The sequence below is a fragment of the Mesocricetus auratus genome, unplaced genomic scaffold (assembly GCF_017639785.1).
Source record: "Mesocricetus auratus isolate SY011 unplaced genomic scaffold, BCM_Maur_2.0 Super-Scaffold_100011, whole genome shotgun sequence".
Classification (NCBI taxonomy): Eukaryota; Metazoa; Chordata; class Mammalia; order Rodentia; family Cricetidae; genus Mesocricetus; species Mesocricetus auratus.
Window position 1 is genome coordinate 74,951,774 of NW_024429195.1, and position 26,883 is coordinate 74,978,656.

At 43.5% G+C, this 26,883-nt stretch overlaps 1 protein-coding gene across 1 annotated transcript in view; it reads left to right on the top strand.

Moving 5' to 3' along the window:
- Positions 1-26,594, top strand: part of Cfap54 (cilia and flagella associated protein 54) — a 290,811-nt gene extending 264,217 nt beyond the window's left edge. The window contains exons 67-68 of the mRNA XM_040755053.1: positions 3,805-3,879; positions 25,928-26,594. Of these exons, the coding sequence (XP_040610987.1) occupies positions 3,805-3,879; positions 25,928-26,047 (195 nt within the window). The 3' untranslated portion in view covers positions 26,048-26,594. The remainder of the gene's footprint in view (positions 1-3,804; positions 3,880-25,927) is intronic.
- Positions 26,595-26,883: the final 289 nt, after the last annotated feature.

Below are 26,883 nucleotides of genomic sequence, written 5' to 3' on the forward strand. Positions count from 1 at the left end.
GGTCACTTCACCTCTCTCTGACCCTTATCACAGGGAAGCAGCATGTTTCTAGGGATGCTGAGCTTAGCCCTTTCCTGAGTCTGTGGTGGCAAGCTCATGTGAGGTGCCCAGAGGTCTGGCCTCAACATCGACCAATTCCACACTGTGTATATGTGGTTTGCTTCACAGCCAAAGCAACACAGCATCGCTGAGCAAAATTCCTGTTTGATAGATGTTGACACAGGCAGTAGAAGGCATCTATCAGGGAACACGGCTCCCTTCATCTGTCACCGGGATGACGAATGGTACAGACCAAGCCATTTTGCTTGATGGCTCTTGATGAGATCCTGGCAGTAACCTATCATGACTGTTACTGAACCCCCTTCTAAAAACAAGTCAAGAAGTCAGTGAGAAGTACGAGTAATAAAGTAGTGCAGGTGTAGCTGTGCGCTCCCCTCTGTATGGAAATGTGGGCCAGAACCCAGAGGGCGTAGTGATCAATGCTGGGCCTCCTGCCCGCCCTCCCTTCATCTTTTCTAGCCTTATGAAGCCTGCCTAAAGCTCAGATGGTGTGAACAGCCTTCTATCTGATTGTTTTTCCCCTGGCTGCTTCCCAAGCCAGCTTACCTTTCAACAGCGGTCAGAATTACACTACTGGTGCAATCTGCACCATTATTCTCCTCCTAGCTAATTTCCTGCAGTTTAAACTCACATCCCTTACTTTTGTGTGAGCTGTTTGTAATAAGCAGCCTCTTTGTCAGCTCTCATACTCCCACACCCGCTGCAGAAAAGTCCACATCAAGTCCTCGTGTCCCTTGAGTGCCCACCGCTAGTGGCTCAAGTACCCCACCCCACCCCCACCTCTGCATCTGTTCCAAACCCGTTCAAATTCTTCTCCTTTTTAGTTGTTTGTCTTTATTTTGTAACCTCATCCTTTCCTGATTTCATTGTATCTTAATGTAGTCGCATACAATTATATGTTAATATAATTTCCACATAACATGTGTAATGTCCTCTCATTGTCCCTCTCCCATGTTTCTTTCTTTTTTATTTAAATAAAAAACAATCTGATTTTATATATCAATCTCAGTTTCCTCTCCCTTCCGTCCTCCGATGCGCCCACCAATCCCCCATCCATTCCCCACGGAGGGTGATTTCTCCCACGGGGGATCATCAAAGTCTGTCATATCTTTTGGGGCAGGATCTAGGCCCTCCCCTGTGTATCTAGGCTGAAAGAAAGGGAATTGACTCCCAAAGTCTGTGCACTAGGGATAAATACTGGTCTCACTGTCCAAGACCCCATAGACTTCCCTGGCCTCCCAACTGACACCCATGTTCGTTCAGGGGGCCTGGTTCTGTCTCATGCAGGTTCCGTATAAGTTCCCACTTGCTCAGGTCAGCTGTTTCTGTGGGTTTTCCCAGCATGGTCTTGACACCTTTGCTCATCACTCCTCCCTCTCTACAACTGGATTCCAGGAGTTTGGCTCAGTGCTTAGCTTGAATCTCTGCTTCTGCTTCCACCAGCTACTGGGTGAAGGCTGTAGGATGGCATATGAGGAAGTCATCAATCTCATTATAGGGGAAGGGCATTTAAGGCAGCCTCTCCTCTATTGCTCAGGTTCTTAGCCTTCCCCCATTTTCCTATCATCTCTTTTCTCCTCCCACTGACACAGCCTTCTTCTCAATAAAGCCCCTCCCACTTCCATGCTGTTTTCCTTTGTGACTTGCTGTATTTAATTAGTGTTGTCTACATGAACATGGGAGGGGATAATTGGTGAAAGTGCTGAGAACAAGTGACTATGAGGACTCTGGGTTGAGTGGGACATCTGTATCACCCTTTCCAAGACTCCATGAATGTCACAGAAGCAGGATGGGAGGGAGCAGAAGGAGGAAAGGACTGGAGGATGAGGGGGAGGGCCATGAAAAGCAGTCTCCTTGATGTGACATGGCTGTTAAACCCATGAACTCTAAACAGCAGTGGCTACCTGCACAAGACCTTTACAAGACAGGCCCAGTAACATTCTGTCATGGAGGGGGGAGGGACTTATGATTCCCCTCCCCTCCCTGAAGAGATATAGGCAGTTAATAGTTCCCACAGAGGGGGGAACCATATTCCTCAGTGGTGCAGACACTGGTAAACTGCCCTTCTCCTCAGTCAGGGCACAGGTCACACCAACTCTCTTCTAGTAAGTCCTCATTACTCATTTCACTAAGAATTGCTCTCCCAATCCTAGGATCCTACCCTAAGTCATAACTACATGTGTTCTGATCAGATAGTATTTGCCAATTTATTTTATTGTGCATCCTTTTTTTCCACTAAAACATATTCTGTGAGACTAGGGTCTGTTCCCTCACCTCTCTACCCCACAGCACCCAGACAAATGTCTTGAATACATTTGTTAAGTTTAAGAATTAGCTGTAATATTTTAGCTCTAATTGGATCATTTCTGTGCATATGCATTTATTAAAACTATTAAAACGTGGTTTAGAATTCCGAGGTCTATTATCAGTTGATTTTTGTTTGAAGATTTTAACCAGCATTGCTCAGCTATGATTAAAAATTAATGTATTTTAATCATTTTACTATTTTTTGATGGCCAGTGCATATGTTTAGTAATGTTGCCTTCTTCAGAGCTAGGCATTGGCAACATTTTGAGGTGGGCAGAGCTTAGCTCTGAATATCCTTTAAAAGATTGTTGTTTATGTGTGTAAGTGTTTTGCCTGCACATGTCTGCACAATACATGCATGCCCAGCTACCTAGGGCCTGTGAAAATCAGAAGGGGGAACCAGCGCTCCTGGGATTCGGAGCCACCATGTGTGTACTGGAACTGAGCCCAGGTCCTCTGGAGGAGCAAGTGCTTAACCACTGGGCCCGTTCCCCTGCCCATAGTTCCATCCCGTGGTTCTAACCCCTTTAGTGGTAAAGAAAGGAAAAGGACACTTGTTCAATAAAACGGGCTTGGAAGGAAAAGGCAGAAACATTTTAGAGTGCATAGTTAGCCTGTGTGCAGCTGATGACCAGACACAGCACAGCGAGCCTGGGGGAAGCAGAACTGGAGAGTGGAAAGCCAAAGCTGCATTCAGACCCGATGGGGGACACAAACACTCTCTCACTCCTGCCTCTTCTTCAGCTCGCATCACTAACCCAGGGCCTGCCTTCTCCAACTCCACATCTTACCTTGCAGCTCACATGGTCAATACTGGCTCTAGTAGTGTTTTCTTTTCTCCATGAAGTTTCGATGGTAGGGAGTCTGGTTGTGTCAACCCTACCCATGGAGGGGTCATCTGAGGCCAGATGTCAACACACAAAGACGACTGTGTCGCTACAGTCAGGCCATACTAAGCCATCAGCAGATAATGTCCATACACTGTGGCCTCTTCCCTGTGACTTCTCTCACGACTCTTTCCATTTTGTTCCCAGCTGCCACCTAGTCTTTTCTTCTTAAACTCCCCACCTCCAGCCCCTGAGATCTGAATCTCGTTATCCTGAGGATTTCTCCTCAGTGGAAAAGTAATTTCTCCAAACCTTCCTTTGGTGTGAACTATTGTACTTGTCATTTCTCCGCAGTCTATGCATTTTAACAGTGAATGTCCAGAGGAAACGGACACTATAGCAACAGACACTCATGATTAAGCACAGGTCTTATTTTATCCACCTTGTATGCTCTCAAGTAAACTAGATAATTTGAGCAAATGACTTCCTATTCTCTCTTTCACAGCTTGGAAATAAGGGTTGAGTGACATCAAATAAGACAAAAATAATAATCATTGTGGCCTACTTTCCCAGTAACACCAGAATCGTCCTGTTATATTTTTCTTTCTAGAACATGATCCTCGAATGCTGTTCTGAAATAATGGCTCTGTTTTCCAAGGATGAAGAGCTCATACCACTGACTGAGGTATGTGCCTCTCCTCTGAGATTGTCTGAGATCATTCACTGATATCCTCTTTGCTGTGTTAACAGAGACATAGCATGTATCCAACTGCAGGTTCAGAGGACCCTGCTTCTTTAATTCACATGAGAAAGTATTTATAATAACACATTACTTTGGTTAAAAGTATTCTTCCCTAGAAAACTTCAGCTGGTGCAAAAAATTATAAAGAGAATTTCAAATAAATCACTTCATAGCCACCATGCCATGAAAATCCCTTTAACATTTGGAGAATATCTAGAATTTTCTCCATGTATACACAAATTTAGAATTTTTACATCAGTTGGATCAACTTTACATGCATCATGAAACTTGCTGTTTCATTGGTCAATGTGGTGGATAAGAAGAAAATGACCCCCATAGGTCAATGGAAATTGGCGCTATTAGAAGGTGTGCCCTTATTGGAGGAGATGTGGCTTTGCTGGAGAAAATGGTCCCTGGTCTGGGCTTTGAGGACTCAGATATTCAAGCCACACCCAGTGTGGCTATCACTTCCTGCTGCCTCTGGATCTGGATATAGAACTTGCAATTCCTTCTCCAGTACCATGTCTGCCTGCCTGCCACCATACTTCCCACCATGATGATAATGGACTAAACTGCTGAACAGTAAGCCAGCCTCAATTAACTGTTTCCTTTATAAGAGTTGCCGTGGTCATGGTGTCTCCTCACAGCAATAGAAACCCTAACTAAGACAACCAATAATGCCATAGAGAAGTTTTTGTATGTGAAAAGTCTACTGTGTCATATTTAGTGCCTTAGAATAGTCCCATACATTTGCTCACCAAGCACCATTTATATAACCAAACACTTATCACTTATGATGGATCTTAGGGTATGTGTATATTCATATGTGCATATATAAATAAACATACTATAAAGTCTATAGTTAGCCATTTGATGTACTGGACAACTGATAAGTTCAAATGTGTGTGTCTATTACTTTCACCCACTTTGAAAACTGCTTCACTACTCCAAGCAGCAATTCTACTTATGAATAATTAATCCCTATTCCTCGTCATCATCTCCCCAGCTCCTGATGACCTTATTTCTGCTTTCAGTGTCCCAATTTGCCTATCCAGTTGCCTAACTGGAACTGTGTCATACTTGCCTCTTTGTGTGTGGCTTACTTAATTTAGCACAATGTTCTAAAGTTATTCACAGTGTAGTACATGCCAGTATTTCATTTCTTTTGATTTTATTTGCATTGTTTTGTATTACATTGGGTGTGTGTGTTTGAGTCCTGGCTTCAATGGGTGGGAGGTATATTTAGGAGTAGAATGACTTAATTGCATGGTAATTCTATGCTAACCTACTTAAGGAGCTCCCAAACTGTTTGTTTGTTTCCCCCAACATATATGCAACTTTAGATATGTGCAGACAATACTCAGGGTTCTAATTTCCCTACAATCTCATCAGCACATGTCACTTTTCCTCTTTTTTTTCTCACTAGTCATCTTGATGAGTGTGAAGCACTTTCTGGTTATTTGATAAGTATTTCTATAATGATGACTGATGTTGAGCATTTCCTCATGTATCTGTAAGCCATCTGTATATCTTCTCCAGGGAAATTGCTCTCCAATCCATTGCCCATTTTTGAACTGGTATGTTTGCTTTAATAGATGATGGCAAATGGCCCTCTGGAAATGACACCAGTTTTCTCTCCTGTCAATCACTGATGACATAACCAGTTTGCCAATACTCCCATCTACAGTGGTAGGCACTCCTTCACCTCACCCTGCTCCAGATGGTTGTCTTACAAGTGAAAAATAGTATGTCATTGCTTATCAACAATGCCAAGGATATTTCATATGTTCTGTGGAAACTTCTGGTTTTTACTTGTGAAATAGTGGTTACTTCATCATCAGATATTTAAAGTCAGCTGTCTGTCTGTTTGGAGTGTGAGCTGTGCTAGCAATATGACTCTCCTCCCATAGAGCTAGCTGCCTTTTAGTGGAGGAGGGAGTAGACAGTATTTATCACCATCATCGCCACCACTAGCAGCAGCAGCGGGATAATTTTGAAGTTTGTTAATTGCTAAAAACGAAACACACGGAGCAATGTATTAGAATAGTGAGTATCAAATTTTAGCCTATTAATAAATCTATACTGATATTTTTAAATAACGATTTATGGAGATTCATGCCTATTTGTTTACTTGTGGTCTGTATGTACTTCCCTACTGTACCACCAGAGCTTGGTATTAAAAACTGTGTGTCCTCCCAAGCCCATTTCCCCCCTTTTCTGTACCATTCCAGAAGACATTTTCTGGTTTTTCTAATAGGATCATAAGGCTTATTAGGCCACGGTATACTCAGGTTGGTCAGGGAAAGCGTCTGAAGAGGTAACATTTGAAGAGCCAAGGGTACACCATACTGTGCATTCCTAGATCCTTAGCTTTAGGGATGGCAATTGAAGCAGCTGTTCCCAAGGCAAAAATACAAACAAGCTATGTGTGTATTTTCCCAGTGCTTTGTGAGATTAAATTTAATTACCTTTATATTTGAACTCCTAAACATAGGGTTTTTTCCAGCTGTGCACAGCCACCAGCATCTGCACTAAGTACACCCATGCAGGAAAAGTGGCCTCTGCACGCTCTGGCTGCCTTCCTCCCTCCACGTGTCTTCATCCAGACACTCAGCCAATGAAGTGACGCTGTCTATACTGAGGTTGGGTCTTTCCCCCTAACCCGCTGTCCCACATGCCATTCATCTTCACAGATACACCCAGAAGTGTGTTTGACTAATCTCCTAGGCGTCTCTCCACCCAATGAAGCTGATGATAAAAATTAACTACCGCAAGTGTTAACAATGGATCACACACACACAAATAGTTTTCCTGAGATACATAATGAATATTATCCGTGGGTTCTGGATTCTGGCAGATTAGGGTTGCAGTCCTAGTCTTCAGTGTTAATAATGGTGTGGTCTACTGCTATATATGTAATAGCACTAACTTCTCACAGTCATTTTGAGAGTTAAGACAGTAATGTGCTAAGCATGTATAAAGGTGTCTGATAGAAGCCATGCGTCATCCCGGGGGTATTTAAGCAACCTGTCATCGTCGCCATCCTCATCACGTGTGAGCGCTTCAACTCCTGGCTAACAAATTCCAACCAGGGTCTTAGTATCTAAATCTATGTTTATAGTCTCAAAGCTAGAAGAAGTAATATGTTCCTTACCTGTTAATATAAATCACGATTGAATCTGTAGGAATTAGGCAGTGTGCAAGATGGCACCATGGGATCCTAGTGGCATAGGATCTACTCATCTGAGAGATGGTGTCTTCTACACTTGATCTCTGGTGAGAGGGAAACTTACCTAACTGTGCTAGGATGGGTCATGGGAATTTGTGAGCTTATCCCAGTAAGTAAATTCCTGGACAAGAAAAGTTGTAGGTGTTAATAGAATTTTATTTTGAGACAGTGTCTCACTGTGTGATGTTGACTGGTGGCCTTGAACTAACAGGGAACCACCTGCTTCTGTCTCCTTGATGCTGGAATTAAAGTTCTACACTACCGTGCCTGGCCCTTTAAGCCATTTTTGCCACTGATATGAGATCTTTTTATGCAAAATTTTTACTTTTTACTGAACATGCCTATCGTAATTTACCCTGGCTTATTTCATCTCTTCCTAATTAAAATAAATATTGCTGTGCAAAGGTTGTAACAAAGAGACTTAGAAGATCAAGGAAATAAGGAAGTCCATGCTGACCTTCTTAGTGACAATCACAGAGTAATGACAGCTAGGTATGATTTCATGTCATACAACAATACAAAGTATTTCTTTAATTGCCCACATAGGTTTGAGTTATTAGTTTCCAAGCTGTCAGATAGGATTCAAATACGATGCTAAAATTATTCCCTCTGTCTTGTTATGACTAACCAATCATGGGGGGATACAAACTCCCTGTCCATCATTAATTATTATCTGTCAGCTGTATGTGGGACAATGGTGTAGATACCTTCTACAGTTGAAAGGCACTGTAGATGAAAGTGCCTCCGGTCTGCTAAATTAATGTTTTCCTGACACAAAAAATTGGCCTAAATCACATACATATGTGCATGAGTGTATGTGAATTAAGCAGATCAGTATGTGAGTACATAGCACAATTGTGCAGGCTATAACCATATGGGGTCAGTTGGAAGAGATGAGACTGACTACATGCAGAGGTTGAAAAATAGATTTTATTTTGTACTGTCCATATAAAAAACTTTTCTTTCCATCCAGAATTTCCAGCTAGACCTAGCATAAGCAATTGACTAGTAATAGTCATTGAATGCTAATAAGCCATTAGTAATCATAATAATACTGGCTCATATTTGTTGAGAAAATAGCATGTGCAAACATTATACATTGCTAATGTTTTGAATACATTAGTGTGGTGGTATTAATAAGGATGGCCCCTATATGTTCAAATATTTGAATGCTTGGTCTACTTGACAGGGATTAAGAAGTATGGCCTTATTGGAGGAAGTGTGTCACTGTGGGGTAGACTTTGGGATTTCAAATGCTCATGCCAGGCCCAGTGTCTCTCCCTCTCTTCCTGCTGCCTATGGGTCTTGTAGAACTCTCAGATCCTTCTTCAGAACCATGTCTTTCTGTCTGCTGCACCATGTTTCTTGCCACACTGGTAAAGGGCTAACCCTCCAAAGCTGTAAGCCAGGCCCAGTTAAATGTTTCCTTTGTAAGAGTTGCTTTAGTCATGGTGTCCCTTCACCGCAACCAAACAATGACTAAGGCAACTAGCTCATTTACTATTTTTTTTTGTTTTTTTGAGACAGGATTTATTTCTGTAGTCCTGGCTGTCCTGGAACTCACTTTGTAGATCAGGCTGGCCTTGAACTGAGGGATTCATCTACCTCTGCCTCCTGAGTGCTGGGTTTAAAAGCATGCACTACTACCACCCACCAAATTAGAAGAATTTTAGAGTTGATTGGAATTTTACTTATTTTTAAAGAGTAATTTTTACTTGTGTGTGTATGTGTGTGTGTGTGTGTGTGTGTGTGTGTGTGTGCACGCGCATGCATGGTGTTGTCTCTTGGAGGCTAGAAAAGGACATCAGATCCCATGAAGTTCTAGTTACAGGTAGTTGTGAGCCGCTGGACCAAACTTCAATATTCTGCAAGAGCAGCAAGTATCCTTGCTCTCTCCAAGCCCTCCTATTTTACTGATGAGGAAATTCAGTCACAGGAAACCTAAGCAGCAGGCTCAAGCTATTGATAGGAGTCAAGTACATACATAGACGCTTTTATCCAAAGACAGCAATGTACCTGTATCCATGGAATGTTGTTCTTGAACAATGGAAAATATGTGGAGTTGAGGAACACGGTGAGAACTTAAAAGATGCTGGTACACACTAACAAGGGTTGAAAAGAAAGGCGAAGTGCTGGAGTGAGGTACAGAGACCAAGGAGGGTGTTGAGGAAGCAGGAGTAGAGGCTCTCCATCTCTAAGGGCAGAGGATGACCTAGGACAGAGAAGCAGGGAGCAGAAAGCTCCAGGACTCCTCAGTGGTGAAGATGGGGAAGGTTACCATGGAGTCTGATAGGAGGGAGTGGGTGATTTTAATTTCCCAGCGAAGTGGCACAAGTTCTCGCTGCTGGAGGGAGTCAGGTGGGCTGGGGGCACCATCTTGTGAAAGAGAGGAGAGGACTGGATATTCGTCTTCAGTGAGTGGAATGGCTGAGGAAGTTGGCTCAGCACAAATGAAAGGGCTGAGGACCACACCCGGTTTTAGGATTCCCAGTGTCTTAAGGCCCTGGGTATCTTGGCTTGATGTGCTATTTATAGGGGAGCTGGTATTCAATGGTGGGGAGCTGCTGAAACCATCCCATGGCTAGGAAATGCTTCCCCTGGACCCCAAGTTTGACATGTCTATTTCTTAAGCTTTTAATTTTTTTTAAAAAGCAAAAACAAAAAGCACTTGCTTTCTTAAAAATATTTCTATCTGACCTACATATCCTTAATGACCATAAAATTTGTCTGATTTACACAATGTGACTGTGTGCTTGATGGATGGATTTTTTTTACATGGGTGAATTCCCTGTGCATATATACAATTGTTTCTTACTGTTAAAAAATAATTGCTTAGGGACTCAGTGGCAGAAAGCTTGCCTAGCATGGCTGAGGTCCCAGATTCAATCCACAGTACAACCAAAAATTATTTGTGATAGGTTTCTGATAGAATATTTGCATCAAGCATGTGCGGAGGACTAATGGGTACCATTCCACTATGCCAGCATCCTTTGGTTTATCAAGTCATTCGCTCTTCTTTCTAATATACCTATTCCATCATAAGATTATGAGAATCTTATCATCATTCATAGCCTCTTGTGAGCCTTCTCATGGAAGCTGAAATGATTGCTGTACCATGCTGGTATCTTACCGGATTATTGTGTAAAATGGGTAAATAACACGTCCAAACCTATGCTAGATTAATCGTGACTATGGCCTTTCTTTCAAAAATTGTTTATATTTGCTTATTCACATATGTGTGTGTGAGAGAAAGAGAGAGAGAAAGAGAGAGAGAGAGAGGTAGAGAGGGAGGGAGGGAGGGAGGGAGGAAGGGAGGAAGGGAGGGAGGGAGGGAAGGAAGGATGGAGGGAGAGAAACAAAGACAGAGCATGTGCTCATGACACAGGTCATGTATGGGTGACAGGACAACTTCTGACAGGCAGTTCTGTCTTTCAGCCATGTGGGTTCTGGGCAGTCCAACTCAGGTCCTGACGCTTGGTGGCAAGCGCCTTTACCCACTGAGCCAGCTTGGAGGCCTGGCTGATGTTCTTTCTGCACTTCCTGCTGCGGCCTTTGGCTTGCATCTCTTGGCATGCCATAGTTTGTGATCAGACTATCTCTGAATGACATGCATCTCTATTTGTCTCCTATTAGAATGCTGACTAGCTCTAAGACAGTGAGATTGCTTCCCACTGTGTTTTTATTCCAGGAACCTTGTCCAGCGTCCGGTCCCAGTGGGTGGTGTTAGTAGATAGCAAAGGAATGGATGGATTGAAATGCATCTCCCAAGGATAGCCCTGGGATTGTGGCTCTGCCTCTTTGATGAGCGTGGGCACTGGGCTCATCAGCGTCAGGCATTTGTTAAGTGGGCATGTGTGGAGTGTTTCCTCTAGGGTAGCCATAGGACAAGGCACTAGAATGCAGAGAACAAAGCCTGGTTCCCTGCCTTGAAGAGCACCTACAGTTCACTTGGAGGGGCAACCAGCCTCAGCACCATTACCCTCATCCCTCAGACAGGCTCTCTCCACAGCTCTGGAGGAAATGAACTTCTTTCGACATCTTTTTGTCTGGGGGCTCACTGGTTCCTTCCATGAAATTTAGTGGTCCAGTGTTAAAAGTTTTTATCAATCTGAAAAATGATCACACAATCATAAAACAGGTTTAGCAAAACACAAACGTGGCCAAGGGTCCTTCACAGAACATTTTCCTGATTGGAAAGAGCAGGCTAAACATGAGTGTCAGCTTGCAATAGGATCAGTGCTGAGGTCATGATTTGGAGTTTTTGCTATGAAGATGGAAATGTGAGCCAAACCTTCAAGTTCCCGAATGCAAAGTATTGTAACCCAGGCACACCCGTCCCCTCCCTCAGGGACCCAGCAGAATGTTCATCCCTGCATGCATGGGAGGCAGTATCCTGGCTCTGTGGCAGGTGCAAGGTCCCTTTAAGGGACAAGCTCCTCCTACTCCTGCTCTCTCTCTCTCTCTCTCTCTCTCTCTCTCTCTCTCTCTCTCTCTCTCTCTCTCTCTCTCTGCCATTTCTCTGGGGAGGCAGACAGATCTGTCTCTCTTTGTGTCTCCTCTCTTTTTATTCTTTTCTCTCTCTCCTTTCTCTCTTGCTTCTCTCACTCCCTTTCCCAATAAAACTTTCTTCCTACGTAAGGTCTGCCTGATGGTGTATTTGTCCCTCACCCACCATGGGACCCTTCCAAGGTCTCCCTTGAGCTGTATTCATAACACAAAGAGAAATGAAGTCTTAGGGGTAAAGGTCAGCTCCATGAGAAACATTTCGTGGAGCTGAGTGTAAGGCATTGGGCTAGGCCCACGAGGGCAAAAGAGATAACACAGTCTCCTTGCCAGGGCAAGACTCACTGCCTAGAAAGGATGGGTGCAGGTGGGCCTTACAAAAGGAAACTATGGTGGCTGAGGTTTTTAATGAATAACAGTGAAATGTAGCGAGATGCTGTGTCAAAGGACTACCCACATTTGGGAGGTTGACACAGGAGGATCGCCATGAATCTGAAGCCAAATTGGGTTATATAGAAAGTTCTTGGCCAGTCTGGGCTATCCGGTGAATTCTAAGCCAGCCTAGACTACAGAATGAGTCTGTAGACCTGTCCAAAACCACAGAGGCAACAACTGTCACACTCCAAACAAACCGACTGTAAAGGTTTCTATTAGCTATTACGGTTATCCTGAAGCCAGCCCGGCCCAGATTTTCCATGGGCCATAGCACCAGGCTTCTCTGTGGTTGATTGGGCCTAGTGGCCTTGGATGTAAGACTAGGCCTCCAAAGATGGCCAAGCAAAAGCTCCATTGCTATTTAAGCTCTACTTCTGATCAGTCCACCATAGCTCCACTCCAGTGATTTCCCAATGAACCCACGTTCAAGTCTGGGCACAGCCTTCACCCCTTGGCCAGAAGGAAGACCCAGCCAATTTGTCCGAAGAGCTTGTGGGGTTTGGATGTGTAGCTCACAAGGCACCCAGTTTCCTCTGCACAGAGGCTGCTCCTTGCTGTCTGCCAGTGGCTCTTTAACAGAGTCTCAGAAGTGTAGCAATGACAGTATAAACTATGCATACTGCTGCTAGCACAAAGCCTGCACTGTTCATAGCAGGTAATTACTGAGGATTATCAATTAATTCTGCTAGCACATGGAGGGGGGGAAGGCTAACAATTGTAATTTTCCTTCTCGCTCTCTTTTTTTTCTTTCCTTTTCCTTAATTTCTGTCGGCGCAGCCACGCACGGTCTGAATAGATTTTGTGGGCATCTAGAATCGCATCTTCCTTCCTTGAGATATTATCATTCTGTCTTCAAGTGAAGAGTACCCTTTGTGTGTAAGATCATGAGGCGTCCACTTAATATTCTCATATTCTTTTGAAGACAATGCCAGATGACATCAACTCCACACTGCTTTTAAAAACACCACACTGACTTTGATTCCATCGTCTCACTGTTCATGTCTGACTATCAAATTTGGATACAGGAAAAAGAAAGCCCTTAAAAAAAGGCCAGGTTATTAATGTGCTCTTCAAATGCTAAGAAAAGGCTATGCTGTTTGTAGCATTTCAAAAATGCTCATCTCTCCGAGATTTGCCAGCAATAGTGTCAAGGTGAAATACACTCTTTTATTTATTTATTTTTTAATGGAACTGAGAGACACTAGCTTCCTGTGCTCAGGATATCAGACCCATTTTGCGGACATGGAGTTGGAGGGTGTGATGGGACTTGGGTGTGATTTGAACCATGGTATCACCATGACCTGGATAGTATGTGTTTACTATCAAAGTAACAGAAGTGTGTACCATTCTCCATAAACTAAGCCTGGCTTCATTACTGAACCTGCAGATCAGTCTCAAGGGGACAGTTAGTAGCTTTGTATAACTTCAAGGGAAGTTAGAGACAGGGGAGTCATTAGCCAATCTCATTTCTCTCTACTTTGGAAAATACTGAGTGAAATGATGAATTTCATTTCCTTCATTTAGTTTGCTAAATGATTCTGCCTGGACCTTGGAGCTGGGGAGATGGCTCAGCAGTTGGCAGCATGCTGCCTGCTCTTTCAGAGGACTGGAGTTCGGTTCCTAGAACCGATGTCAAACTTCTCGTAGCTCCCTCTACCTTCAGCTCCAAGGGATCTGATGCCCTCTTCTGGTCCCTGCAGGAACCTGTGTGTGTGTGAGTGTGTGTGTGCGCGCGTGTGCGCGCACGCGTGTGTGTGTACATGCACGTGTGTGTGCGCGTGCGTGTGCACACATGTGCACACACCCAAACACCCACACCACTAATACACACCACACATACCATACACCCCCACATCCACACCACACACACCCACACACCACACACACCCACACACCACACCACTCAAACACCACACACACAAAATTTAATGAAAAAGTATTTTTTAAAACTAGACCTTGAACCAGATATAGTGACACACAATTATAATCCTTGCATTTGAGAGGTACAGGAGGATTGCTGAGTTTGAAGCTAGTCTGTGCTGCCCAGTGAGTTTGAGGCCAGCCTCAGCTATGTGGAAAGGCCTTTTCTTTGTTACAGATCCAATGGTGTATGTAAATAGCTTTTCACTAGAGGTAAATGCTTGCCCTGGGGTCCCCAACCCATACAGTTGAATAAATTGGCAAAACTTTAAAATTCTTTTCACAAATATTTTATAAATTTAGTTAAATATTCAGAGAAACGGCAAGTGTCAACTTACACATTTTCCTTTGGCCGACAGCCAGTCCAGGTTTTGGGAGTTTCTCTGCTTACGTCATGGGCAGCTGGTACCCACACGGGCTCCTCTCACCTGCTCGGGGTGACTCGACACATCGGGAACAGCCCTTGACCCATGCTGTGCTTCTGCCCCCCCCCCCCGTAGACAAATCCTGAAAGAGCTGGGGTGGACTGGGTCTGGTGAAGGTCTCAAAAGCAGTGCATCCCAGTAAAAAAGGAGCAAGTTACGCCGGAATGGTTGTGATCATGGAATAGCTACTCCGTTTGTCTGGTGTTCATTCCCTCGTGTGAGTATTGGTGGCAATTAGTTACTGCCACTTGAGGTCACATTAGGCCCAATATTTAACACAACTCCTCGTCAGCCCTGTGCCTGAGGGAGGCGGCATTCAATACTGTCTTCATCTTTACTTTTTCCCAGCCTTAAGTTGATGAACTGACTTATCCAACTATTAGCCTCTCCCTTCACCAGAGGCTTTCAGACCATCTGAAAGTTTGGTGATTTTCAAACGGTAAATGAAAGAGTGAATGGTCCATTAATAGGGGTGTTCTTAATTATTTTAGTTATCATTAGTTATTTTCAACCATTCTTTGAAAGTTAACAGTAGATTCACATGGAGTCATACGGTTTTGAGAGATCATGCAGGGGTTGGAGAGATAGCTTAATGATTAAGAGCACTGGCTGCTCTTCCAGAGGGCCCAGGGTTTAATTTCCAGCACCGGCATGGGCGTGGTGCCTTTCCCAGAATTCTCCTCATCTCCTAGACCTGCCTATCTTCTGCCTCTATTGGCCAAACAGTGTTTTATTCATCAACCAATAAGAGAAACACATATACGGAAGGACATCCCCATCACACTGATCTTCTTTACACTTCCATAATGTTTTCATGTTCAGGGCATTCCGTGAAAGGGGTGATGCACTGTGTAACCTCTTGGGACTGACCTCCTTTCCACGGGCCATAATTCCATAGATAGCCATAAATCTATCCTTACGTTAAACAAAATACTCGGAGAATCCCCACATTAGTGTTTGGCTACACCTTTGGTGCTCAGTGTCTGATGCAGAGTGGATACTCAGTGATCAGTGTTGGAGAGGTGTCTTCCCACACCACCCTCCCTCCTCTGTCTCACCTCTCCTTCCTGCTCTCCTTCCTCACCCCTCCTTCTCCACGTCCCCCTGGTAGAATCCACAAAATCATTGTCAGGATTCAAGACACTGACATGAACAATGGTGTAAAGTGTCTCTGTGAATTGCAGACTCTTGGGCTTTTTCTATGAGAACTCGCCGGTCGCTGCTGGTGGCTGTGTAAGAAAGGTGTGCCTGTCCATGGTGTGCACCGATGAGAACACAGGCAGTGCGAGCAGCTGTGCACATAAGGTCTGCTCTTCATTTCACCGTCGCACATAAGGTCTGCTCTTCCATTTGCCATCGCACTGGGAGGTGCGAAGTAACAAAACCCAGCTTGCTTTGACTTTGGCAGCACAGTCCCCAGCATAAAGGGTGAACTTTGGTTCTTTTTCAAAGCCTTTGCTTTTCAGAGAGAGAGAGAGAGAGAGAGAGAGAGAGAGAGAGAGAGAGAGAGAGAGAGAGAGAGAGAGAGAGAGAGAGAGAGAGAGAGAGCGCGCCTCTCATTTCCAGTTTCTACTTGCTAGAAGTTAAGCTCAGGGAGCTCTGAGGGAGGAAAAACTGTGGAGTTTTTATTTCGGTGTCCCTGGTCAAAAGCATGCAGGCAGATGCCATGGAAGCCCTTGGGGGAGGGAGGTACCCAGCTCCATGGTACTGAACAACTAACTTGACTGCTGAGAGTCAAACCTCTGACCTTTAAGTGAAGTTAAACTCGCTCTGTGATGAGGGAAGGCAAGCTTGCCAGAGCAGACATTTCAGTCCAGTGGGGGCAGACTGTGCCGTGGTAATGACATGTGCATGTGTACATTTGTGTACAGGCACATGTGTGGCATGGCTCACCACCTTCTACCTCATTAGTCACTAGGTATGCCAGGCTAGCTGCTCCGTGAGCTTCCAGGGCTTCTCCTGCTTCTGCCTTCCACATGGCCGTAGGATTAGTACCAGCATCACAGGGTTGTGCTACTGCATCTAGCTTTACATGGGTCCTGGGGATGTGAACCCAGGACCTCACACTTGTATGACAAGTACTTTACATTGAGTCATCTCCACATGCCAAAGGATTTGCCTCTCATCTAGTGAAGATTGGGTGCACAGATTTGTGTCTATGGTGTCTGCAATGTTCTTCAAGGACAACACTGCCAGAGAAGAGAAACCTTCAGAATTTCACAAGACATTTTTTTTGAAGGTTGACCGAATATCCTAATGTGCTGGCAGTCAGATAGCACAGACTCATTTGGAGTGATTGATCATAGACTCTGATTTTCCTCTGAAATGTATCTCAGTCCAAGTAATAAATTCCAAAAGCCTTCCTGGGTGGCTGTCATAATTTCTCTCATATCTTATGGCCTCAGCCCAGTTTGCAAGGGTGTACCAGGGAGTGCTGGAACAACGCACTGATGTCTTTTAGTAAACACTAATAACTTTTGTCACAGTAGGATGTTGTAGAAATATCATGAATTTTTAAAGTAAAAACACTGCAATAAGATAATACCAATTTCCATGCAGTAGCAATGATAAATACTGTATCCAAATCATCTCACTGGACCACACGTGTGACAGGCTGAACAATGGTCTTCCAGAGGAATCCCCAGAACTCCTTGCCTTGTATGACAAAGAAGCTTTGTGAATGTGATTGAGTTTAGGATAAAATGAGGAGGAGATTATACAGCCGACCCCACAAGACTGTCATCAGGGCATTGCTCCAGAGGGCTCTGACAACGGGGGAGACATGGAGGCAGAGTGAAGGCGGAATGGGCAGAAAGAGCAAGGAGCCTGGTTTTAAGATGGGAAAAGAAACCACAAGTCAAGGAGTGTAAATGACTTCTCCCCTTGGACCCTCCAGAAGAAACTAATCCAGACGTGATCATAAGTTGGCATAGTGCAGATAATTTTGGACTTCAGCAAATTGTTATGAGTCACTGAGTTTGCATGAGTGTGTGGCTTCAGTGACAGGGCAAATACACCAGCCCATTCTAAGCTAAGCACGGGACTTCTTCAGATTTTGTTTGTACTTAACATAGGTGCTATTATTGTTGCTATTTCTAACAGGGAAGTTGAGGAGCAAAGACTTCAAGTGGCTTACCCGAGGGCCCTCAGCTAGCAGGTCACCAGGTCAGGCTTGGTGAGCAGGCTGATGGCTGCTCAGGATATGTCCCTTAGCGCTGTGATCGAAACTGCTCCTTCCCTAGCACCCAATCTTACAGTGAACTGCCCCTGGCTGTGCAGTGCCACCCATCCCCACCCAATTTCATTGTCCTGCTCCCCCGTGGAAGATTCTAGGGGAATTTCCCCGTTAAGCGGTTGTGGTAGACTTTTTCCTCTGGGAATAGCGTGATCACCTCACTACCATCTTGGAACAGTGATAACCTTGACCCAGTACCAACCAAATAAAGGCAAACAATATGGTGATAGATAAATTCATAATAAAGGTGATGGAGCTGCTGATTCCACATACTACAAAGAGGGCTAGAGGTCACTAGACCCTCACCTGGAAATCCAGCCAACCAACATTCCTTCCTCCCCATGCCACTTCCGGCTGAAGAGGATCTTGGGTGATGCAGGGGTGCATAGGAAGTGGAAGGTTCGCATGATACTACCCTCCACCACGGAATGAGGCTTTGTAACGGTGCAGGTGTGTAAGGGTCAGCCACATTCCTCTAAGTAACCTCGTAACCATGCTTCTAAAATAAGCCATGTCAACTCCTTACTGGTTCACAAAACTGCACGTGGGTCATTTGTAGTGAGGGACGTTTGTTCTCGTCTCCCCAGGAAAAGCTGACAGATTTAGGATTCAGATGAAATTGCATATTTTTCCCTACTTAAGCTTTCAGGAAGATATCACTTAAGGGAATCTATTAGTTCCAATCTTCTTTCTACTCTCTAATTGTTAATTCTCCTAATATTCTAGAGGGGGGACTATTCCTAGGGTAATCAAATAGAATGATTAATAAAAGAGATGCATTAGACTTGTTTTTTTTTTATCACAACCCTAAAGAGAAGCGTCCGGAAATTTAGCACAAGTATTAAAGTTATTTAAATCTCCCTTCAGCTTATAATGGTTGCATGCCTGAATGTATTTTGCCATATTGCCATTGCCACAGTGTGTGTGTGTGTGTGTGTGTGTGTGTGTGTGTGTGTGTGTGTGTGGTGCATGCATGTACCTACCTGTTCTGGCACAAGTGTATACAAATGAATATGGATGCCAGGAGTCATTTCTGGCATCTTCCTTGATGTCTCACTGCCATATTGCCATTGCCACAGTGTGTGTGTGTGTGTGTGTGTGTGTGTGTGTGTCTGTGTGTGTGTGTCTGTGTGTGTCTGTGTGTGTGTGTGTCTGTGTGTGTCTGTGTGTGTGTGTGTGTGTGTGTGTCTGTGTGTGTCTGTGTGTGTGTGTGTGTGTCTGTGTGTGTGTGTCTGTGTGTGTCTGTGTGTGTGTGTGTGTGTGTGTGTGTCCTTTTTGTTTTTATATGTTTTCTTGGCATCTAAACTCAGTTCTTCAACCTTGGCCAGCAAGTAGTTTACTGACTGGGCCATGTCACTAGCTCCTAACATTCATAACGTCTTCTTTTGAAGAAGCCATTGTCCAATTATTGGTCAATATGGTAGACTTGACACCCCTACCAAGTTCAAGGTAACGCTGAAGGGCCATTCCATGTTAAAAGACCCCCCATGATCTTTGAGGTTGGGCTGTGACTGCGTTTTTGCCCACCTTCCCCTTGTGCCCAACCCCACTCCCCTCATTTTCTCTGTGTATTAATCTCCTGGTCATTTCCTAAAACTGGTGAACTTCCGGAAGCTACATTCCTTCTTCTTCCTAAGGCCATTCGTCAGCTTCTAGCACTATAAGAAATATCTGAGGTAATTGTTTTATAACAAGAAAAAGACTTTTAAAAGTCCAGTTCATGATCTACTGGCCCTATTGTCTTTTGTCCTATGGTGAGGTGGAACAATCTGGAATAACAGAAAAGGGGACCTTATTAAATTCTATGTTTAAGAAACTTTCCTTTAATGCTGCCCCTGCCAGCACTCCAAAAACGACCATCTCTTGAACTTACATACAATCCATCATGTGTGTCCTGTGTACTGTCCTGTGTGCTGTCCTATGTAGACTATAGGCTGTCCTGAATCCTGTCCTGTGTTCTGTCCTGTGTATCCTGTGTTCTGTCCTGTGTGCTGTCGTGTGTGCTGTCCTGTGTGTCCTGTGTGCTGTCGTGTGTGCTGTCGTGTGTGCTGTCGTGTGTGCTGTCGTGTGTGCTGTCCTGTGTGCTGTCCTGTGTGCTGTCCTGTGTGTCCTGTGTGCTGTCCTGTGTGCTGTCCTGTGTGCTGTCCTGTGTGTCCTGTGTGCTGTCCTGTGTGTCCTGTATGTCCTGTGTGCTGTCCTGTGTGTCCTGTGTGCTGTCCTATATGTCCTGTGTGCTGTCCTGTGTGCCCTGTGTGCTGTCATGTGTGTCCTGTGTGCTGTCCTATGTGTCCTGTGTGCTGTCCTGTATGTCCTGTGTGCTGTCCTGTGTGTCCTGTGTGCTGTCCTGTATGTCCTGTGTGCTGTCCTGTGTGTCCTGTGTGCTGTCCTGTATGTCCTGTGTGCTGTCCTGTGTGTCCTGTGTGCTGTCCTGTGTACTGTCCTGTATGTCCTGTGTGCTGTCCTGTGTGTCCTGTGTGCAGTTCTGTGTACTGTCGTGTGTATCCTGTGTGTCCTGTGTACTGTCCTGTGTGCAGTTCTGTGTGCTGTCGTGTGTGCTGTCCTGTGTGTCCTGTGTGCTGTCCTAAGGTCCTGTGTGCAACATGTCCTGTGTGTCCTGTGTGCTGTCCTGTGTGTCCTAGTGTCTGTACTTGCCAGTCCTGTACTGTCCTGTATGTCTGTCCCGTATGCTGTCCTGTGTACTGTCCTGTGTGTCCTGTGTACTGTCCTGTATGTCCTGTGTGCTGTCCTGTGTGTCCTGTGTGCTGTCCTGTGTGTCCTGTGTGCTGTCCTGTGTGTCCTGTGTGTTTCCTGTGTGCAGTTCTGTGTACTGTCGTGTGTATCCTGTGTGTCCTGTGTACTGTCCTGTGTGCAGTTCTGTGTGCTGTCGTGTGTGCTGTCCTGTGTGTCCTGTGGGCTGTCCTGTGTATCCTGTGTGCCGTCCTGTGTGTCCTGTGTGTCCTGTGTGCTGTCCTGTGTGCTGTCCTGTGTGCTATCCTATGTGTCCTGTGTGCTGTCCTGTGTGCTGTCCTGTGTGCTGTCCTGTGTGTCCTGTGTGATGTCCTGTGTGCTGTCCTGTGTGCTGTCATGTGTGCTGTCCTGTGTGCTGTCCTGTGTGCTGTCCTGTATGTCCTGTGTGCTGCCCTGTATGCGTGTGCTGTCATGTGTGCTGTCCTGTATACTGTCATGTGTGCTGTCCTGTATGTCCTGTATACTGTCATGTGTGCTGTACTGTGTGCTGTCATGTGTGCTGTGCTGTCCTCTGTCCTGTGTGTCCTTTGTAGTGTCCCACTAGATTATTGGATGTTTGACTCATGCTTCCTGTTGTACTTAAAGCTTTTGATGTTTTAAAGGAGATTTTCTCTATTTGGGACCTTTTATTATTTCTTTATATGTTGAAATGCATATCTTTCTGACAAAAGAGAACAACTTCAAAGATTCTTTAGATCTTGGAGTCTTAAGCAGTCAGAAGAAGTCTTGGGAAATACAGCCTCAGCTTTGAGTTTCCTTCAGGGTCTCTTTTGGTCTTGAAGGATTGTTTTCTTAAACAATTCTCTATAAAAAGGGATGGCTTGGTGGGTACGAGCCCTTGTCATGCAAGCCTGATGACGTGAATTCAGTCCCAGGAACTCACATGTTGGAAGGAGAGCATCAACTTGCAAAAGCTGTCTCCTTATCTCCATATGCATGAGGTGTTGTGTGTACATTTACATGTGTGTTGTATGTACATGCACATGCATGTGTGCATGTACACACACATACATACACAAATTGAAAACTTTTAAAAGCACGTACTTGTAATTAGAAGACACTGTCAATTCTCTGACTTCCATCAACTAGACTGTCTTGTCTGAGTCCAGAGCAGTGTATGCAAAATGGGTGTCACAGAGGGAAAGGGTTGTGACACATAAAAATATTTACTAATATTCTAGTTTTTTTTATTTTTCTACTGCTGTGATAAACCCCATTAAAAAAGCAATTTAGGAGAGTAAAGGGCTTATTATAGTCTGTTCCTGAGGGAAGTCAGAGCAGGCGCTCAAGTCTGGACCCTAGAGGTAGGACCTGAAGCAGAGCCCAGGAGGAACGCTGCGTAGTGGCTTTCTCCTTATGGTGTACTCAGATGGTTTTCTTACACAACCCACAGGGAGCTGGGCCTTCCGACAACAACTACACCAAGGTGATTCCGCCCTAGGCTTGCTTATGGGCAATCTGATCAAGGCAGTCCCTCAGTTGAAATTCCCTCTTCCCAGATAATTGTAGCATGTTTCAAGTTGACAAAAACAAACAAACAAAAAACTGGCACAGCCTTACTTTACCTAATACTTAGGTTGGACTGCCATATTGATTTTTTGTTTTGGTCTTGGTTTTTGAACCAGAGTTTGTTGAAATCCACTGTGAACCTTATATATCTGAGGATTACCCAAGTACTGAGCTTGTTGTACAGTTTCCTCCAGCACCAAACACTTCTATAATTTTCCAACTGAGTATGCAACAGTTAATTTAAGCCAGGGCTAGTAGGAAATCAACAAGTTAAGGGCCCCATCCCATAAGGCTTTCACCTCTGCCAGCCGCAAATGGGGTGTCCACCCCACTTCTTTCGAGCCAGTTACAGACTTACAAGTTGCTTCCAGACTCAATAATTAATAAAAAAGATAGCACTCATGTAAGCACCCTTTGTACGGTTATTAGTATGTTGTAAAGGACACAGTTGCCCAGGAACGAAGATGGAGAGATATACACATAGGACAAGGTCTCAGAGAAAGGATGGCGAGTGTCTGCGCCCTCTCTAAAGGCCTCATCTTCATACTGCCTTGTGCTTCCACCTGAAGAAGCCTCCAGAAGGGTTGTATGGGAGTTTCATTGTATAAGCCCGCGGAGTCATTAGCTGTTCACGGGATGGTGGTGGGTCACAGTGGCGGTGGTGATGAGGACTGCTGAAGAAGAATCCGTCCTTCCGTTCTTGGACAATGTGCCATCTGCATCAACTACTTGCACGTGTTTTCTCCACACCCTGATTTGAATATCCAGTTTTCTTGTTCTATCCAAATTTCCTTTTGCAATAACATTATTTCATTAAAATTTAATATTAAAAGATTTCTACCATCTCAGCAGTATGACTGTTTGATCCCCTATTATATTAAAAATACTTTTCTGTCATATTTAAAGTTTGATTAACACAAAAATTAGAGTGATAAAAAGATAATGTCATTCTCAGAAAAATAGATGAGAGAAATTACACAAAGGCTCTATCTTCTTCCAAAGAATTGTGTGCTGTCTCTGTCAGGATGGGAGGAACCGTAGGTACCCTTGTTGCTGGCATGAGGATGTACTTAAATTAAGAACAAGAAAACCAAACATAGTGAGTTATTTCTCATCCAGATTTTGATTAGATGGGTCATCTGTCATTCACAATATTGATTCTTAAGTAAGGCAGCATCCCATCTGTCTTCTAAGATACATGTTTTGCCCAGTTTAGAAAAAAATTCTAATCAATCAGTAACTTCAAGAGATGTGATATATTAACAGAAAGGAAATGTGATAGAGAAACTTACATGTGAGATATGAATTTTCTTTCTTACTTTGGGACTATTAAAATTTTCCCTGTGGATCTTGTGCTGAATTTTAAGGTTCTTGAAAGAAAACCATTTTATCACTTATATCCGTAAAATTCAAAATTAAAATACCAGAAGAAGCTTGCCAAACTGATGAGGAGAATTTTTCCCTCCTGCTTTCTTCATTGTTGAACATTTAGAATCAAAGAAAAGGTGACTGACATCGTACCTGAGGGAACCAAGAAGATGACTGACACTGTACCTAAGAATAGAAGATTATGTTACAGAGTAGCTACTTAAAAATCAGATTGAGAAAAATCATAGCTATTTTAAATATCATATGCCCCACTTTTATGTTAAATAAACTAACATGGCCACTTCATTTTTTAAAAATATTCCTGTGCTGGGCAGTGGTGGTGCACGCCTTTAATCCCAGCACTCGGGAGCCAGAGGCAGGCGGGTCTCTGTGAGTTCGAGGCTGGGCTGAACCGATAGCCTCCAAAACAATACAGAGAAACCCTGTCTCATAACCCCCCCAAAAAAATATATTCCTGTAGTTAACCTGTAAAGGAGTTGATAGTGAAGGAGAGATACTACAAAAGACAGTACAATTCTTGATGCTAATTAGTATTTCTATATATTCGACTTTGAAATTCATCCATAAGGATTATTAACTTGAGTCTGAGGACTGGGGATAAATATCTTAGTCAATAAAGGAAAGCATAAAGATCCAAGTTCAAGTCCCAGAACCTACGTTTGCAAATGCTGGGTGTGGTGGCACAGATGTGTAATGCTACCACTGGGGAGGCAGAGACAGGGAGATACCTGGGCCTGCCGACAGGCAGCCCAGCCTAATTCATGAGCCCCAGCCAGTAAGAGAACCCATCTCAAAGAACAAGGTGATGGTACACAGAAGTGACACTAGAGACTGACCTCTTGAAGTCTCCCGACATTCTCTCACAAGCCCTTGCACTTGAATTAACACACATGTGCAAACTAGTTGGACAAGCATATACTGGAAGTGTAATCGTCCTATTTAAAAAGAAAGACATTGTCTTAGTGTTCTATTGTTATGAAGAGACACTATGATCATGGCAACTCTTAGCATTTTTTTAAAAAAGAAAACACTTAGTTGGGGCTTCCTTATAGTTCAGAGGTTTAGTCCATTGTCATCATTGTGGGAAATATGACAGCCTGCAGGATGACATGGTGCTGGAGAGGTTGTTGAGAGTTCTACATCTGGATCTGCAGGCAGCAGGAAGAGAGAGACACTGGTCATGGCTTGAGCTTTTAAAATCCCAAAGCTCATCCCAGTGACACACTTCCTCAAATAAGATCACACCTACCTCAACAAGGCCACACCTCCTAATCCCTCTCAAGGAGTGCCATTCCCTAATGACCAAGCATTCAAATATATGAGATTATGGGAGTTATTCTTATTCAAATCATCATATCCATATAGAAAAATTTTCCCAAGATAGAATACTGATTACATAATGATTAATTTAGAAAGGTGTGTGTGTGTGTGTGTCTGTGTGTGTGTACTTGATACAAGCTAGAGTCATGCGAGAAGAGGGAACCTCAAGTGAGGAAATGTCCCCATCAGATTTGCCTGCAGGCAACTCTATGGAACATTTCCTTGGCTGATGGTTAACATGGAAGGGCCCAGTCATCATAGGCAATGCCATCCTTGGGTGGCAACTCTATGGAGCATTTTCTTGGCCGCTATTTAATATGGAAGGGCCCAGATCATCATGGGCAATGTCATCCTTGGGCAGTAATCCTTGGTTGTATAAGAAAGCAAACTGAGTAAGCCAGTAAGCAGCATCCTTCATCTCTCTGCTTTAGTTTCCAGCCCCAGATGCCTGCCCTGACTTGGTGTCCTTGATAGAGATGTGCAAGCTAAAGAGAAACCCCTTCTACACCAAGTTGTTTTTGTTCATTGTATTTACCACAATAATAGAATGCAAACTAAGACTATACATACATACATACATACATACATACAACTTCTTATTGTTTGAAGTTCTAGAAATACAGAACTTATAATTTTTCTAGAATACCTTATAATTTTTAATGAAGTAAAGAAAAAACAAAAATCATCTTCCACCTGTAGGTTCACTTTCTTGGGAATAAATGGATGAATGATTCATTTAATAAGTAGTCAAGAAATTATAAAACATGTCCTCTCATTTCTTACCACTATTCAAACCCTCAACACTGAATTCACTGTGGCCATGGTATTTATATTCACTGCCCAAAATATTTAATATAGATAGGTGTGGCAGGAGAGATGGCTCAGTGGTTAAGAACACTAGGTGGTCTTCCAGAGGTCCAGAGTTCAATTCCCAGTAACCACAGGATGACTCACAACCATCTGTAATGAGATATGATGTCCTCTTCTGGCACACAGGGACCCATGCAGACAGAACACTATATACATAATAGATGAATCCTTTTTTTTTAAAGAATCGCATCAATGCTTTTAGAAGTATGTGATTTTTTTTTTAGTGGATCTACAGATTGTAGAATATAAAATGGTGTATGTGACATATCACCACCATGGAGAGCTAAGGCTTATCATAAACATGAGTGTTTACCACCTTTTATATAACAATATTGTATGAAGCTTGTTTGCTTCAGTTAATGGTTTGAAACAGCACATCTCACTTATACTTTTGTGTTTTTTCCTCAGGTTCCCTTTGATGTCTCCCTCCCTGCTATATTCAGTCTTGAGAGACTTTTTGATCTTGCAAATGGTTGTATCGTGTCAGTAGGAAGCCTTTTCAACTGGGTGGTGTCAATTATCCCCTGAACATCCTCTACAGGGTAACTCTAAGGGGGCTTTAATTGTTACTGATTTTTGTTTGTTTATTTGAAATAAATTTCTAAAGTTTTTAATTTCATAAATACCAATATTTTCTGTTACGCTGAACTAGAGAAGTTTGCTTATTCGACTTGGGAAGAAAGCTTTGACCTTGCATGTTATATGCTTCAGAGGGGCCTCTCAACATGGAACTTCATTGCATCGGCTTTGGAATTCTGTGGACCTGGGTCTGGGTAGCAACTTCGCCACCTGCTTGCTTTGTACCATTAAAGAGTTACCTTCAATTTTTAAGCTTTTACATCTTCACTTATCTCCTAAAATGGATGTTATGTATTAAAGAAAATACAGTCGCTTAGATGTTTAACTCAGGCCTGATGAAGTGGGGGGACCATGAAATGTCATTTGCCTGGTGAACTGGAAGAGCATCAGACATTTTGACTGTTCATCTAGCATCTAACAATGCCACATACTAACCCTTCCCAAGATCTAACACATGGATGCTCATGAAAATAAAACAATCACTAAATAAGCAAAATTAATGTGCAAGTTTATGTTTGTACTCAAGTTTTAAATTGTACACATGCATAAGGTTCCAACATTTGGGGACAACTGAACTCAAATTTCCCTATGACGTCAAATAGTGGGAATGAAGCTATTAGCAAAGAAGTTAAAGCTAAGAAAAATTGGGCATTTGGAACTTTACCATACTTTTGCTAGCAGCAGGAATACTGGAAGAGAGCAGAGTTATGAGAGTGCCTATGGTGTATTTCTGAAGGACCTGACTACTACCTGAGTGTGTCAAGTTTTGATGCAAAAGGATGTTC